This window comes from Balaenoptera borealis, assembly GCF_965194805.1.
Source record: "Balaenoptera borealis genome assembly, chromosome: 6".
NCBI lineage: Eukaryota > Metazoa > Chordata > Mammalia > Artiodactyla > Balaenopteridae > Balaenoptera > Balaenoptera borealis.
This window is the reverse complement of record NC_138863.1, coordinates 114,720,325-114,738,404: the sequence shown is the minus strand read 5'-3', so window position 1 is coordinate 114,738,404 and position 18,080 is coordinate 114,720,325. Positions and strand designations below refer to the sequence as shown.

The 18,080-nt window shown below is 45.5% G+C and overlaps 1 protein-coding gene across 19 annotated transcripts in view; it reads right to left on the bottom strand.

Moving 5' to 3' along the window:
- NCKAP5 (NCK associated protein 5) overlaps window positions 1-18,080 on the bottom strand; it is a 1,102,730-nt gene that overhangs the window by 96,695 nt on the left and 987,955 nt on the right. For 14 of the 19 annotated variants that reach the window (XR_014246257.1, XM_082397785.1, XM_082397783.1 and 11 more), the window contains 4 exons: window positions 17,122-17,223; window positions 11,849-12,037; window positions 3,020-6,783; window positions 2,097-2,274 (listed from right to left, as the gene is read on the bottom strand). Coding sequence is in view for 18 of the 19 variants with exons in the window: in XM_082397785.1 (XP_082253911.1) it covers window positions 2,097-2,274; window positions 3,020-6,783; window positions 11,849-12,037; window positions 17,122-17,223 (4,233 nt within the window). In the remaining variant the exon portion in view is untranslated. The remainder of the gene's footprint in view (window positions 1-2,096; window positions 2,275-3,019; window positions 6,784-11,848; window positions 12,038-17,121; window positions 17,224-18,080) is intronic. The other 5 variants (XM_082397781.1, XM_082397782.1, XM_082397789.1 and 2 more) reach the window with 4 other exon arrangements.

Here is an 18,080-nt window from a genome sequence, read left to right as displayed (position 1 = left end):
TTTCAAATGCTTTCTGCTCTCAACTTCTCTTGGGAGACCTAGCTCTCAATCCTTAAGGGTGAGCACAAAGCATGCATATTTGGAATTTTAACGTGTCCTCTTTATGAGATCCAGATTCTAGTGACTGGCTTCCTCTTTGGTTCTAATATTTAAACTCTAAAATTCTATCAGCATTAATCTCAGTTGAATCAAACTATACTAATCTGCCCAAACCATCCTTTTTCCTCTCCTCTAAAGTATTACTAAAATACAAGCAAACAGCTAGTATACTTTTTAGATGTTTGAGGATAGAAGATCATCTAGTCCAGTAAAAAGATAAGTATAAACCAAGGAAAGTACTGCCGTCGCCTTAAAAACTGGTACCCAAAGAGGATCAAAGATCAAAAATAATACCAAAAGCTTCAATATCTGCAAATCTCTATTTCTACCCCGCATTCTCCAAAACAATGTAGAAACTGTACTATTTCACAGGAAAAAGCACCCCTTGATCACTTCCCCGAGACGGTTTCCACATCAGCGATTTTGCACTTAAATTTCCAAAATCCAGCCTGATCCTCTGCAGATAACAATACTTTTGTGAGCTGAAATAATGTGCAAATTCTGCCGTTAGTGTTGGAAATCACTCATTCCCGATTCACGGGGGTGGTGGTGAACGGGTCTGGGTTCCTGACATAACTAAGGAACTTGCAGCATCAGCCAAGCTTCTCACCCCAGCTTGCTGGAAACCCAAACAGCAGACTGTCTCCATCTTTTAGAAGCCGATGGCATTCCCGCCCAAGACCCCCGTGCCATTCTGCTGCCCCTGTGCTTTGTGACCATGTCGATGGCCTGGAGTCACACCAGGAGGTAGTTTCGGAGCTCATTCCAGAGCTGGAATCTCTCTGTCCAGATTCACAATGGAACCAACAGATCAAGCAATCTTTTGTACAACCCAAGGTCCAGCTGTCTACCTTATCACGATCGAGGTGTCTGAGGAATTAGGAATTCTTTGTTAGGCAGCACGTCTATTGCAAACAGAGGAGAAAACCCTTCAGGGCAGCTGGTCAAGCCAAGAAGGAAAGGAACTTCACGGGAGTGATGAAGGCGGTTCTTGACTGGATGGAGCTTTTCTCAAAGCGATGGGTGGATTTTGAAGGCCTCAGATGTTTTCTGGTTCATTTGTCCTGAAGCAATTCCTCCTCCTGTTGTACTGGAAATAGCTGGCCGCTCCCAGGGTCCAGGGTCACCACCACCACGGACACGATAGGAGACACGAGTTTTGCTATCACGTTGCCTTGTGGGTTGCCGAACGAGGGACAGCTGTCTCCGCCCAGCGCGTTTCCGTGGCCGTCATGATGGGGGTGGTAGCTGCCGCCGCCTCCTGCGGGCGGCCTGGGCCCGGGCGGGTAGCAGCCGTCCTCGAGGTCCCTGTCGCTCAGGAAACCTGGGCAGCCTACAGCAGCCCTGATGTGCAGCCTGCGTGGCGGACCATGCTAGCTCCGGGGCTAGCGCCCAGGCCCAGGACAGCCTTGATGTCCCTGCTGGGAGCATGGGGCACAGCTCCAGGCTCTGTCCCCTCTCCCTGCCCTGCAGCATCCAGGCCTGGTTCCAGGGATAAGTTTCTTAAGTCTTAACACCTTCTGTCTTAGGTAGGGTAAGTCGGTATTTACAACTTTAGGAAAAACGCTTAAATCAAATCATCAAGATAGCCAATGTTCTCCTAAATTGCTCTGCACTTTTATTTTTTTATAATCGTTTTCGTTCCTTTTTGCGTTGCTGGAAATGATGGAAAGCACCATCAGGACAAATTCCCAGCACAAGGGTATAATTTGAAGATGACACGCGCGGCATCATTTGCCTGCACTGTGATTATACCATCCTTCTGAGAAGAGAACTACAAAAGCGGCGTGGGTGGAGGGAGCCAGGCCCATTCCAGTCTGACTGCCGTCACTCCGCTACCGTGTCACCAAGATTTCCCTCTTTTTTCTCTTTGGCTTTAACTTTCCCTTTCCCCCGTCATCTCTTGCCTATATATTTTCATCAGCAAAGGGCAGACAGAACCCAACTAGCCCATCTCAGAACCTGACACTTCATAACCAGGATGGTAAAAGACTTACCAGGGAGCCTTTCGGTATTTCCATATCTGCTTTGGTTTTGATGTTCTTCTTGTGGGTTCCTTGAGTGCCGAGAGAGCTGCCGGTGACACAAGAGCCCTGGGAGCTGCCCTTTAACACACTCCTGCAGGAAACATTATTTGATCCACTTTCAGTCTGTTGAGCTGCTTTCTTATCAACTCTGCAGGTAGAAAGTGATTCCTCTGATCAATTACATTGCTCTTCTTCAATCACTCTACTTTTCCCAATCCTTTAATGTTTAAAGTAACCTCCATGTGTCTCTTTGTCTTTAAACCCTTGAGTGATAAGTGTGTCTCACTGGCCTTGGTCAAATCTTCATCTGCTATTCCAGTAGTGTGTCAATTTAGATTTGATAATGCAATAATTTATTTTTATTTTTATGACTGCTTGTGAGATGGCGGGGGGGGGGGTTGCTGAGGGAATAAAGTAAAAACCACTGGGGAATGATTGCTAAATATACTTCTGGCTTAAGATCAGCAGGATCTGTAACTACCTCTGGAAAGTTTCTAAGTTTGCTCCGTACGGTCAGTGGGATCAGCATCCTTTAAAAACATATGTGTAGTTTTCTTCCATTTCATGCCATGTGGGTACGTTCATGATTTCTACCGTAGGCTGAATTTCCACCAACCTTGATGAAACTTACCATTCTTTAATTTCAAAGACCATTGGTTTGGTTACCAAAGTAACGTGGACTAAATCACCATTTTATCGCTAACTTTTATTTCATTGTTTAAGTTCTGGCTAATGTATAAAAGATTGCTACGATGAATTTCTGCTTGTATGAGAAACATGCTTGACTGGTGTTCAGTGTGCAGGAAACAAACAACTCTCCGTGTTGGGGGGTGAGGGGTGGGTGGGGTTCTGCACTGCCCTCTATACTGCCACCCCCTCTGCCAACACGCTACCTGTTCAGAAGTTCCGTCATAAACGTATCTTTCGTTGAACATGGAACAGGGCTGGGTCTATTTCTCGATTCAAACTTCACTTGGTCATAAATGTCTGGCGGTGTTTTCAGGTTATTTCTGTTTTGTAAACCACTGTCCGGACCATCTGCCAGCTCGATGTCCCTGTTAAGTTCATTTTCCATCTCGCATTGTAGCTCAGGCTTCTTTTTCTCTTTTTTTCTCTCTGATTTTAGCTGTTTGTTTCCGAACCCCAAACCTTTTGCATCTTTCTTTTCTGCTTTGGTTTTGGAGACATCCATCTTCCTGCTACTGAGAGCTGGCAGTCTGCTCCTCCGAAAACCGAACCAGCTGGCAAAAGAAGGCCCGGGCCTCGGCTTCGCGTCCACAGAGGTGGACTTTGTTTGCACTTGGCCCTTTTCCACATTTTCCTGAATGCACAACATGACCTTTTCTTCGATTGTGGGTGAGAGGGGGGCTTCTGGGCTCACAACACCGGTCCTGGTTGTAGACGTGTCTGGATACCTTCCAGAAGTTTCTAGCTTGGAGGTCCTGCTGGTTTCAAAATTGCTGGGATGCCGTGTCCTCCCCGGACTCTGCGGGGCTCCTGGGCCGTCTTTTGGGGTGGATGGGCACCTGCCGTGGTCGCTGCCTGCTTCCTCTGGTGCAGTCACCCTGGCGCCTTCTCCCTGGGCATAGGCCTGCTGCTCTTCTGTTCCAGGTGGGGCGAGGGGCCCTTCGGATTTTGGAAGGATCCTCAAAGGCAACTTGCTTGGACTCCCGTGCTGGCTGCCGGAGCTGCCTGTACTCCCCAGGGAGCCCTGCCTGGAGGAAGGATGCCCCAGGGGCCTCCCAGCACCGGGGAGACCGTCAGACACGGGGGCAGACGCCGTCTTGCTGGGAGAGCCTTCCGTGGAGGAGCTCTGCCGGGTGAGGGAGTTGCCCCTCTCAGCAGTGTTGGTAATAATCTGAGTCCGGACTTTGCCTGGCCCTTCCATGGAGGCCGTGGGGGGCTTGTCCCCTGACTGAGCGCTGAAACTCTGGCTGCGGGCTTTGGCTCCGTTCATGCCTAGAGCTGGTTTTAGGAGTGGTTTGTTGGAGGAGAGGGATCTCTTCACAGACTTGTTTTCTACCGCATCTTTTCCATCAGCCCCAGGCGTGCTATTTTCCAATGACTCTGGCGTTGCTGTTTCCAGGGGAAGCCCTTCGGCCAAACTCTCTTGTGCTCGTAAACCCAGTGGAGACACATTTCTTTCACCTCCTGTGGCCTCAAGGCTGCTTGCGTTCCTGGAGGTCCCTGGCTTATCCTTGCTCACAGCCGCGGAACTTTTCGAGGCTTCGTTTAGGCTGTCTTTTTCATGTTTCCCTGGCACTGTAGAACTTTTCCTGAGCAACTGGGGAGACTTCATGAAGACTTTGAGCCCAACGGGGAGGCGAGTTTTCAGTCCTCTCTCATGAGGGTTTTGACAACCATGCGGGGTGTTATGGCTTTTGGAGGGTGCTGATGATGAGGGACTGTTAACCTGAGATGATGGTGACTCATTTACCCCTAAGAAGGAAGGCTTGGGGGATGTGGGGACACTGTCATTCAACTGCCCTTTTCTTGCTGGAGACACACCCTTGGAAGACGGTATTTCCAGTGGCTCGTGGGTAGAAGGACAATTCTTGGGAGTCCGTAACCCTATGTCCGTTTGTGTGGTCCCAAGTGTTTGGTGAGGTGGGGTTTTGGGGACACTTCTCTTTGGAGAGACCTTTGGGGGCCCTGGGGCCATCCCAGCAAACGAGCTGGAGGGGCTGTGAGCAGGGCATCTGGTTTGGATTGCTGCTTCTGCGGAGGGCGGAGGGGGAGTGAAGACTGGCTTTTTGAAGGTCACAGAAGGTTTCTTCCCCTGCACTTCTGTCACGGTCTGATTAAAATAAATAATAGGAGCAGAGGATCCTTTCAGAGGGGGGGATTTCAATACTGTCCTTGCTGCCTCACTGGGGACCCCGCTTTCTGGCTTGGCCCATGAAGGTGGCGACAGATAGTCGTAACCGGGCCTGGCGAGTAGGGAGACCGACCTGCCTGGAGGGGACGGCAGGGAGGGCGACCTCAGCCCGGCCTCTGGCCCCGGGTCACAGTGTTTATCCCTCGTGGGGGGCTCCCCATCGTCACTCGGCTCGGCGGGGGGCCTTGGCAGCAGCTGTGACGCTGGCATCTGACTCCTGGAGTACTGGACCCAATCCCTTCTGCTGAACATTTTGGAGCCGTGAGGGAGCTGGGTGGAGGGTTTTGGAATGTGTGAATCTGGCGGTAAAGCAAAGAGGGGCTCTGGGCCTTCAGGCTTTTTGAACCGTGAGAGCTTCCCTGGAGCTGGTGATCTCTCAAGAGTCACTGGGCCAGTTGAGGGGACCGTGAGGGAGGCTTCAGGCTCCATTATCCTTGATTTCTGAGGTGAAGACTTGCCCCTGGTAGGTATTTTTGTCAGACTTTTCTTCTGATAGATGCCCGTGGCCACAGAGGACCTCGAATGACTCTGGCATGACGTAGCGCGTGTTGGCTTGGTCAGTCTTTGTCGCTGAGGGTTTTGCGTCACTGTCCTGGGGTGGAAGGACTCAGTGGGCGTCACGGCAACGTCATCTGCTTCTCCTCTTGGAATGTTTCTCTCAGTTTCCTCTTCAGATCTCTTTAAGAAAGGATAGTCTCTAGCAGCAGCCCCTGGCTGTAAATGAGCAATTCCCTGAGGTAAGAGTTCAGTGTGCTCTGTCTGGGACCCAGCAGGGGCCTGATGGATGGAAATCTCCTTCCTGGTGACAGTGACAAGGCCAGTCTGGTGAGAGCTGAACTCAATGGGCTCGCCATCTTCTGCGTCAAATATGACAGTAATACATTCTTCTGAGGAAGTCCGTTTTACAACCCTCTGCTGCTTAATGAAACTAAACGTCTTTGGCCTGCTCTCGAAGTGGACGGGAGCTTGTTCTTCTTCCTCCTCAGGAGACCCACGCTGAGATCTTCCAAACCCCACGCGGACGTCCAGGTTCTCCACGGACTCGTCGGCGTCCACAGTCAAAGACACGTCTGACGGGCTCTTCTCGTCACTGCTCTCTATGTGCAGCTCATCCAGCGTTTCGGTGTCGTCGGTGTCTGAGAGCTGGAGACTGAGAGGCAGGCAGCCCTGGCTGTGCGGGTCCCTCTCTCTCTGCACCTGAGGTCCCCGCGCACTCGGGTACAGCTTCCGCTCCAAGGGACAGTCGCTAGCACAGCTGGTCAGCTTCTCAGGCCTTTCCCAGGGGGAGACCGAGGAAGTGATTTCTGAACGGTGTTTGCCGTTCAGCTCCCAGCCAAAGAGACTGTCGGAAACACTGTGGGTTAATTTACAACCGTGCAGCCTGCAGCCCTGATGCGGAACTGCCTGGAGCGAGGCTAAGGAGGAAGGGTCCTCTTCGGCATCGTCGTGAGAATCTGTGTCATAAACAAATGCCTTGTGGGGCTCCTTGCAGGGGCTCCCCGTGCCCGTGGGTTTGCAGGGGGCATATTCCTTGAGGCTGCTACTTTTAATGCCTGGAGAATAGATTCCTTCATTGGAGTTCATGCAATCTTTATAACCCCATTTGGTTATCACTGATGGGGGTTCAAGTAACACTTTTCGCTTCTGGAGCTTTCTGAGTCCTTCCAAGATGTGGCTTTCCTTGATGCGAGTCGGAGGTAGTTCATCTGTGGGACTAGCAAAGCCACTCGGGAGTGAAGAGTCAATACTTAACCTTTTGTCCCAGTTTTGTGATGACTGCTAGGAAAGAAAAGGAGATATGAGAAATGATTGAGCTCTGTGGATCACCAGTTTATAAAAGGAAAAGGCCATCATTAAACGGAATTCGTTCTAGTGGTTGATAAATATTCATATATAAATGCAGTTATTCATTAATTAATTCAAACTAATTCATTAACTATGCAGCGAATCTCTACTTTGCCAGGTCCTGAGCTAAGTAGCATATGATCTAGATAAGTAGAAGATAAGGACCCTGCCTTCAAGGAGCATGCAACTCCCAGGAGGAGTTGAGCTCAAGTAACCATAAGTCAAGGGATCGTATGAGACATACAGGGGTAGTAGGTACTCCAGAATTTCAGAGGAGGGAGACCACATGTCTGTTTGGAAAAAAACACAAAAAACATATAAGTTTCCTTTTCTTTTCTTTTCTTTTTTAAAAAATAAACCTAGCCCTAGAAAGATAGATAGGTTTGCCTTAGTTTAAAAGTAGAGGAAATGATTTCCAGGTAGAAGAAATGGGATGGCAAAGACCTAAATTGGAAAAGTATGCTTAAGGAACACTTAGGGAATAACCAGAAGACAACATGGCTCACTGCTCAGTGTATATGGCGGGTAAAGAGGGTAAATGGAAAAGTGAGTTGGTCCCTGCCTTTACGGTCCCTTCCATTCTAATGACTGAAAGTTAGAATGTCATGTGGCTTCATGACTTTACTTGATAGGCAGTGAACATCTGTGAAATGTTTACACAGATAGAGCAGCTGGGCATTTGCTGTTAGAACTCATAGCAATGATTCACCTACTAACTTCAGAAGGTCAATTTCCTGTTCTTCATATTTCTCCAAATACCAGTGTTAGTTCTGGAGAAGTGACCAAGAAATGACATAGGAAAAAACATGGCATTCTACTCAGACATTCATATTTATCAAATTACTGCTGGCCAGAAACAGAATGGCAGAGGAGGAAACTTACACTGACCAAGCATTTGCTGTGTACCAGCCCCTGACCCAGTGCTTTGATTTAATTTTCAGAACAATACCATGAGGGAGACATTATCAGTTCTATTTTACTAGGCAGGAAACTGAGATTCAGCAAGATCTGTCCTTTGGAGATCACATAGTTAAGGAAGAGCTGGAGCAAAGGTTGGAACTCTGGTCTCCTGGGTCCTTCCTATGACTCATTTCTGAAGTGGCTGTGTGGAGATCTGAACCCAGGCAATCTGGCTCTAGAGACTGCACCATCAACCTGGATGTGATACTGCTGGAACCAAGCTTAGCCTCTGTTCTACCCTCTATATTAGTCAAAGTCATAATAGAGACCATAGGTTATTCCAACACCCCTCTTTTGAATGGAACTTGCAGAGTTTAATCACAAACTGGCACTCGGGGAAACTGGGAGGCTCTGACCTAATGACTTTTTTTTTTTTTTAAAAGGCTATATAATTAACGATGAAGAATGTCTATGAATGGATCTGGTGGTTTCAGACGTGCACGCTGCACCAGTCTTGGCCAAGAGTACAGCTCCTGTTGGCACCTCCACACTAGCTGCCCTGCTGCTCCAGGACTCTGAACACCCGAGCGCCCATAAGCAGAGGTCAAGTCCATGTCAGAAACTTACCCTGGAATCTCAGCTTTTTAGTAAGCTGTGAGCATCTGCTTACATCTAAAACTTTCTCATAAAAATCATAAAAATCTTGTTTTCAACAATATGTCTTGTTTATTTTTTCTTTATTTGTTATATGTATATTTGGTTTTAAGTCAAATTATATATTCTCTTTGGAAAATTCTCCAGGGTCAGAAGTTGCTGTGGATAGATTCTATTTTGGTGATGCTTCCCCTTCCCCCTCCTCTTCTGCTGTGCCATTAAAAACTCCTTCGGAAATCAGAAGAAATCCCTTCAGTAAGTCTGGGTATTATACACTGACCAGTGAGCAGACTGCCACAGCTTGGGTTTCTAAGAATTTCCATGATCCTGATGTCACGTTCCCAAAAAAGAAGAGAAGCTAGGCAAAAGTACCCTCTTAGAGCTTGAAAAGGGCAGATTTGTTCACGCCATAGAAGATGTGCTCTGTGTCTGCCTACCCACTTCCCTTCTGCCTCCCCGGAGCGGAGCCTGCCCATGTTGTGGTCTGAGTCATCCCAGGGCCCAAGGCTGCAAACCTCCCAGGGCCTTGGCTCCCCACCCTGTGAGATTAGCCACATTCCTCCAACAGTTTTCCACAGGAGGTCATCGTATTTAATAGCCTGAGAAAGGGTGAGGATAATCTTGAAACTTGAAAAAAAGCATGAATCTCCTATCGGGGAGATGGTGGGACGAAGCTGGCATTTCATATTGGCGGCTTCGTTCTTTGCAGGGAAAAGTCAGAAGAGAGTTGCTCTGGGGAGCAGTGCAGCTGGCTGAAAGATGCTGCTGATAGGGTAGGAGCCTGGGTTTAATGCCCACAGTTCTTTCCTATTTCTTGACTAGGCTACAGTTTTACACATTTTTTTTTTTTAAAAGGACATTCTTGGTCTTAATGGAAACAAACCCGTCCCAACAACTGGGACTCCTCCAAGTTTTAGGCTGATTGAAGAAGGTCAGTCTAGCAGAATGGTTAAGGTTCTGGAACCAACTGCCCAGCTCCGCTTACTGGCTAGGAGACCTTGGGATGGATATTTAATTTCTCAGCACCTCAGTTTACTTCTCTGTGAAATGGAGGAAATAGGAGAACCTACTTAATAAGCTATCACGAGCATTAAATGAGCTAGTACTTATGAAGAGCTGACAAAGCTGACATGTGGTAAGTACTCAATAATAGGAGCCAGTTTCCTCCATGGAGGGTGGCCAGTGCATTTCATGCAGGCTTCCCTTCTGTTTCTACACAAAACAATATTTAAAAAAAATACTTATGAACTACTAAAGAACCATTGGTCATATATTTGTTATTACATAGGTTAATATTATATTCACATTCAAATTCATATTGTATGAGTTTATTATGTAAGTTAATACTAAATGAGCACCTGGTACATGGTAAGAACTTAAGAAGTTCCTTAAATAATATCAACTTAAAATGTCTTCAGGACTTCTTCCCTGGTGGGGCAGTGGTTAAGAATCGCCTGCCAATGCAGGGGACACGGGTTCGAGCCCTGGTCTGGGAAGATCCCACATGCCGCGGAGCAACTAAGCCTGTGCGCCACAACTACTGAAGCCCGTGCACCTAGAGCCCACGAGCCACAACTACTTAAGCCCATGTGCCTAGAGCCTGTGCTCCGCAACAAGAGAAGCCACCGCAATGAGAAGCCCGCGCACCGCAACGAAGATGTAGCCCCCGCTCGCCGCAACTTGAGAAAACCCGTGAGCAGCAATGAAGACCCAATGCAGCCAAAAATAAATAAATAAGCAAACAAATAAAAATAAAATAAAATGTCTTCATGGGACTGGGTCTAGTCTGCTGGATCCCTGAGAATTAGGACTTCTCTCTGGGAGATGTGACAGGCACGCAGGTACTCCACAGCCATTTTGAGATGGGACACTGTTAAATCTCCAGGTGATGGCTAACAGAGTGTGTGTGAAGTGTCTTGAGAATCTTATTTCTCCTCTTTCAGGGAAGAGATGTCCCTAGAATATCGAGGGTTGTTCTAACTGGAAAAATTTCAAGGAAGAAAGAAAAGAAAAGAAAAGAAAAAAGGCTCAGAGAGAGAGAGAGAAAGAGGTGTGAATGAAAAGAGCTCAGCAGGGGGCTCTGGGAGCCAGCAATATTCAGAGACAAAGAGAGGGAACATCCCCCCCCCCACCATCTCCCCAGTCTGCTAAGGGCCAGGTCCCTAGCAGTCATTATTCAGAACTCCGAACAGCTCCTTAGAAGGAGCAATTTTGATAACACCCCAGGCTCTGCACTTTGCATTGTAAGTCTGAGTCCAAGGGAATAAGCTCTAAATTCAAGCTTGAAATCTTTTTCTGAGTTCTTGTTCAGAGTATGAAAAACCTCCTCCCTCACCCAAATTTTCTGGCAGTTATGGAATTTCCCTGGTTTCTTATGCTTCTGAAGTCATAAACTAAATTTATACAGATGACAGAAAACTGATCTCTAAATATTCGGTTTCAGGGTTTCCATTCTCCTGTACTCTTTGTTTTTCTTTAACATTAGGAAACTGCAGAAACAGCTATTCCAGATTCTTGGCTTATACCAGTGTGCAAAGATGTTTATTCAAATCATGAAGGAATCTTCAGCTGTGCGAGCCCACTTTGCAGATGGGAGTCATTCCAGCCGTAAGAGTTATTTAAAAATCTGGTAGAGGAACTCCTGGCATCTAAGTAGAGACATGCTCGACTTTCACTGAAGCCATAGCGCTTGTCATCTACCATGGAATTCTCTCTCTCTACTGTGCCACCCTCCAATTTACAGCCATAATATTAGTGTTTTATGAGGCTATTGCACTGATTAAAGGTCAATATAATACATGCTATTTTTGAGCAGTAAACGCCTACAAAGCTAATGATACTTCCAAAACTTTCGGCCATTTATTCGGAGAGAATGCGCCGCTCTCCCTATTCTCTAGAAGAAAACCTCTTCTTCGAGTTCTCACGGATGCTCAGTCTGGAATGACCTGGCACATGGCCAAGTTCACTCTCTTTGCGGAGGACATTAACAAGTCTCTCTGAGCATCACAGCCATGATGGCCATAAAACTAACTGAAAATGTCTTAGTCGGTCTGAAGCATGGTCAGTTCCATTAGGCCAGGGTTCCAGTTCCAACTCGATATAAATCTGGGAACTCAGTGGGCTCCACCAAAGCACAGAAGGGAAATGTCTTTCTCTCCCAAACTCCCTCCCATGATGGCCTCGTCATCTGAGGTTGAATCATCATTCCACTTCTCACTGGCTGTGTGACTTCTAGCAAGGAACTTAACCTTCTGGAGCCAATTTCGTCTTCTATGTAATGGGGAGAATCATATTTCCCTCTTTTGGTTTTGTGAGGCGTAAATGAACAAGAACTCAGCAAATGGTCATTTCCTTCTTCGCCTCCCTCCCACCTTCCGCCTTCCTACCGGAAGAGGCTTCTTTTCTGGTTCGCTCTGACGCTGCAGTGGCCTGAAAGGAGCCTTACCCTTTTCCTGAGGTTCTTCCCATCATGCCACGTGTAGGAGGAGCCGCTGGAGTATTCGCTGCAGGTGCTCGAGAGAGACAGCTCGCTGCTGCTACAGCTGCTTCGAGGACAGAGATGACCACGGATGGCAACCCCCATGCCAGGGCGTTTCAAAGCAGGAGCTCCTGATTTTGTGTTCAGCTGGCATTCCTAAAAAAAGCAGGACAGCTCTGACCTAGGACTTTGCTTAGGGGGAGAGGAAATACCAACTCAACATCATAATGAGGTAGGAGCGAATACAGCACTGTGGTTAGAAACACAGACTTTGGGGTCGACAGACTAGGGGTTCAAACCTTGGCTATGACTCTGACTAACATGCCTGGGAAATTATTTAATCTTTTAGAGCTACATTTTCTTTTTAAAAAGTGAATAATAATAATACCGCGTACCGTTTAGGGTCACTGCAAGGACCAAGTGAGTTTCTAGATGAGAAGCATACAGCATAGGATCTGGCCTAAGCAGGTGCTCAATAATTATGAGCTGCCATCATCATTAGGCAGAAATATGACACTGGTAGTTTCCCATTTTATCCGGTCATACTGGTTAAAGAATCAGATCAATATCAAGACATGACTTTAACGCTACAAAAGGAAGAAGACAGAGCAGCATCTTTGGCTCAAGGGTTCAAGAGCATGGGCCCCGGACTGGAGTCTAGCGACCTGGCTCTCAGGCTACAAGTGCCACCAGATATGAGATATTGAGAAAGAAAGCATTTAACTTCCATGGATCTTACTGTCTTCCGGTGTAGGGTGGGGCAGTTCTACCAGATTACTCCTATGATCCCTATGGCTCTGATAACATCATTATAAATCCGGGATCAAATGCCCAGAAAGCCATGTACTGTAAAGGAACACCAAACCCGGGAATCATGAGGCTCTGTTGTAAAGATCCTAGGACTTTTCATATCAGTCGGCTACCCAAATGGTAAAGATTCTCACATCAAACAGATCTGGGTCCCGCACAGAAGGATCCAAGCAGTTAGAATTCTAGTGGGTCTGCATAAGGCACAGGTGACAAAGCTGTAGACACCCCAGAACATCTTGACAGCCACATTACAGGCCCCTCATGTAACAGATGAAGCTCCACTAACTGGACAGGCTAGACTAATTCAGCATCCCGATCACAAGAATGGAATCTCTCCATTACAGTCTCATTCCTGTCCCCTATCTAGAAAAGCTTTGTCTCACAAACTCATCGATGGGAAACCATCTGTCGCTGTGTCACTGGCAGAATGGCAAAGTCTCTTACTTGTGCAATTTATTGACACTTTATGGGTGCCTTTAGTACCTGAGAACATATCACTGTTCTCCAAATGCAATTCCAACTGACAATGACTAAACACCAGCTTGGGGAAGGAAGGTAATGCTGTTCTGGGAGCACTCGTTGTCAATAGGAAACCCCTGCATCGGTACAGAGGGCATGTTTAATCTGCTGTCTAATCAACATCCATAATGCCTAACAATGTTAGATTTTCAATATCAGGCATCTGCCTTGCTATCGATACTTCATTTTGGCTGCACAATAATCTCTTTAAGTGATCTGAAAATGCCAAGGAATTTTACTACTCTATTTTTCCCCCTGAAATTTGGCTCTAAATATCACTGAAAGGAGAAAGTTGTCTTAAAATCCAGCTTTCAGCAATATTTATTGATTTATGACCTTATTTACTGTCAGATGTAACTTAGTTAAAGGGAGTTCACGTTTGTATCTCAACAACTACCCTCTGCCAGTGGTCCCAGCGCACAGGCGCACAAGGCAGTTAGGACTCAGCCACGGCACACACATCTGCAACATGCCCGGAACAGACTTTCAGAAATATCACATCATGAGCCACTTCTACTTGTGTGTCCTCTATTTTCTCCATCCCATGCTCTGATATTTTGCTGTTTGGCTCAGCAGGGTGGTGGTTTTTATTTAGGACTACCTCTGCTCTGGAACTTGTGTCTACTATCCAGAGAGAGATTGCATCCACGTCCTTTGAGGCCATCCGATCTAAACTCCTCCCATGGCTTTTTTCGCACCCTGCACAGGTGTCAGTCACCGTTTATATTCTACCTCTTCCCAAAGTACTGAAGCTTATACGGGATTTCTCTCTCTCTTTCCCATCTATACCTTCCCACCTCACCTATCAAAATACTGTCTATTTTTACAACTCAACTCAATTCCCAGGCTTCTTTTTAATAAATAAGCTTCCTTGCCCAGTTGTCACACATGTGTGCACCTCCATACAGATGTCGGATTAAGATGACAGGACACTAGAACTCAGAAGATGAGCTGGAGAAGGAAGGCATTGCTGCCTCTCCCTTGACCTTGAACTTGAGATGCCCAGATGTGATGGAGGACACTGTGGGGAGGTGGGGAAGGCCCATCAATGCCATGTGGGGCAGGCAGGGCTGGGGTAGTTATGCACAGAAGTGTCCTCTAAGCCAGGCTTTTCATCCTTTCAAGGGCACATAAGTCACCCCAGATCTTGTTAAATACAGATTTTGATTCAGTAATTCTGAGGTGGGGTCTAAGATGTAGTATTTTAAGAAATTCCCAGGTGCTTTGATGCTGCTGGCCCAGGGCCTGTGCTTTGAGTAGAAAGCCCCTAGCCTAGGAGGAGCGATGAGGGACGATTACCTCTCGTGTGGATTACTTGGTAGCAAGTTGCGTATCTCACAGTGTGACGTGGGCTGTGCTGAGTAGGATGAAAGGAGTGGTGTGAGCTCTCCCTTGGAGCAGTGTACTGGGGACGGTGTCTGTGAGTGTGTGTGTGTGTGTGTGTGTGTGTGTGTGTGTGTGTGTGTGCGCGCGTGTGGTGGGGTGATTACAGAGTAATTCTTTGCCAAGAAGAGGAAGGGGCGAGTCCTCTCTACTGGGAAATTCTCCCACCTTTCCCTGACCTTGGGCAATCAATGTTGGAATTTAATAAGGGACCCAGAATCTCTGACATCATGGCTGAAAAGTGAGCTCCTCTGTCCTGAAGTTTCTTCCCTCATCAGCACATGATTATCATGTAGGATTATCTGCTCCAGTGAATAACTGTTCTGTGATTGAGCGGTTGAACCCCAAGGCCACTTATAAGGTTTAAATCCTGGCTCTCTCACTGGCTAACTCTTTGACTTTGGGAAAATTATTTAAGTCCTCCATGCCTCAGTTTCCTTCTTTCTAACTGGAGATAATGAAAGCACCTACCACATAAGATCAATGTGAAGAGTGAACAGCCCCTGCCAATTAGGAGTAGTACACTTAATGATACTCAGTAATTATTAGTAATAGTAAAACTTAGTAACTGTCAGGTTTTACTACTATTACTAAAAATGTTTCTTTTTTTAATATGTGTGTGTCTTGGCTTTTCAACAAAATTATACTTTATAGCCTCCCTAAGGGACCATGCATTACACTTCTTAATATGCCATCATGGTCTTACACGTGGGCGCTGTGCTGAGAAACAGCCAGAAGTGGGTGTACTTTATTTCCACGGGTCACTGATGTGACCTTCTGTAGAGACACACCAGTAGACACTTTTCTCTATTCTCATTCTCCATCTTCGCCATGTTCTTCTGTGGCCGTGGCATGCGGCCAAATACTTAAGAACGTGAGAGGGCTAAAGCAGCGGAGATCTCGTTATGGCTCCAGGCTGTTAGCAGGTACTGTGTTATGTACATTTTATATATTATCTTATTCAATCCTCACTACAACTCTCAGAAAGAGAAAAGAAATATCATTTTTTCTCATTTTCCAGATGGGGAAGCTGAGGCACTGAGGTGTTACAATCTTGTCCAAGGTCACCCAGTCAATACAACATTGTGATGTGAGGCCCAGGTCCCAGCCGCTATGATATAGCTCCAAGTAAGGCCCCTGCCAATAAGTAGGACCCCTGCACGTATACAGACTTCCTTCCAAACATCCTCCTGAGAAGAGTCGTAATTAGTAATAGATAATGATTATTATTAAAATTCTTCTTTGCCACAAGATGTATGTTGGTTTCCGTTGCAACGTTATCTTAATTGTGTTGATTTAATTGGCAAAGTATACCGTTTACACTATTCAAAGTGTCTTTTTCCCATAGTGTATTTTAGATTATCACCTTGAAGCACTCATATGCTTTAACATCCTTACTATGAGAAATGCAATACAAAATCCATAATTTTAGTTAACAAAAAGGAGAGAGACAGAGAGAATGAAGGCAAGGATTTCTTGGATAAAAACTGCAACTTAAAAAATTCCTGATCTTAAGGCCATATTATAGATTGGATGCCATTAAGGTCTTCATGAATGTTTAAAGTGACAGCATTCCACTGACATTTAATTCCAATCTAACTAGAGAATATTTACCTTCGATATAGACTCTCCTAGCTACACTTATAAAATTATACAGTAAAATAAAAGGCCAGTTATCCACACATGTCCATCTGTCACTGTTTTTTTTTTAAATTAATTAATTAATTTATTTATTTATGGCTGTGTTGGGTCCTCGTTTCTGTGCGAGGGCCCTCTCTAGTCGCGGCAGGCGGGGGCCACTCTTCATCGCCGTGCGCAGGCCTCACTATCGCGGCCTCTCTTGTTGCGGAGCACAGGCTCCAGACACGCAGGCTCAGTAGTTGTGGCTCATGGGCCCAGTTGCTCTGCGGCATGTGGGATCTTCCCAGACCAGGGCTCGAACCCGTGTCCCCTGCATTGGCAGGCAGATTCTCAACCACTGCGCCACCAGGGAAACCCTGTCATTGTTTTAAGCCTAACATTTTTCAGTATCTATTTATTTGGCTCTTGTGTTTTTCAAGATACTTTTTTTATGTCAATGAGAGTTAAAAAACCACGCTGGTTAAAGTTTTGCCAAATAAGCACAAAGATAACCCTAGCTAAAGAAAAAAAAAGTACAGACCATGAATTTTTAAAAGTTCATACATAATATATCATAAAAGTAGGATGAGTAATATGGGACATGGGCTTTAATAAAAAGCTCCTTGGCCATTTCTCAGAGACTTTGAGATGTAATCAATACCCAAAGAGGTATCTTGGGAACGAGGCAAGATTTATGATATTTTTGCCGAGAGTGACACTTTCTGCTTACTTCATCAGCTGGGGGACATGATATTGAGTTGCAGAGAACACAAGAAAGGAAAGTATTTTTAATCTGCCTGACAATGCTTCAAGGATGCGCTTTATGGTTCACTTATGACATCATTTCTGATGGAAGGAAGAAAAATAACAACCTGAACAAGTGTTCTGAAGGCGACAGGGAAACTCACGTGCATTTCAACATCAGTTCGTGAGTGCGTCAGACTCCGGCTTCTTTCCACATCTGAGAGCAAATCCCCAGTTGAAAGATCTAAGATGCGTGAGTGAAGTTTCTGGGTAAAAACAGGCAGAAATTTTGAATAGTGTTGATTTAATTGGTTGTTTGTTTCAAATCTTGCCTTGGACAGGTAAATCTCAAAAGAGTTGACATTTCTAGATTAGATAACACATATCCTAACTCAAAAAAGTTTATCTGAGTTTATCAGTGTTCTATACATACACATGTGCAATTACAGATTATAAACAATAATCACACTTTCACAGTCTGTCAGTATGTGTTGGAAAATAAGTAGTAAGGAAAAAGAAATAGCAAGTAAAATGTGACTACCCCTATACACTTATTGGCTTTTGATATTAACATTAAATTAACTTTTGATATTCACATTAAAAAGCACTCACCATGTTAACCTTATTATGTTGAGTAGTGGTTAAAATCTGAGCAAATAATTATAAAAGTGACCTTATTTCTAAACAGCACTGATCTTGTGAAATCTTCCCTTGCACACATTTTAACTCAAAGTCATTAATGTCATCTGTTAGGAACAATTAATGTGAATAGAAAATAATTGCATCAGGGATCTGGGGACTTGGAGGGCTTTGTGCATTAATATTCACATGCTATTCGATTATATACTCAATTCTTTATTTCAGCTTTGCTTGGGTGGCCTGCTAAACCAGGGACATTTCACTATATTAATCTTTATCCTAATTACTAAGGCTTTTCTGTAGATATTAAATTTGATCTTTTTAATTGCAAATACAATAAAACTCGTGATTTATGTCTAATGTTTCTGCTAGGCTGATGACATTTTAAAAATGGTACTTACAGCCTGGTTTGTCTTGGTTACAACTTTTGTGACTTCAGACACTAAAAAATCGAATCGAATAAGTAAATAATGTGGCTGAGATG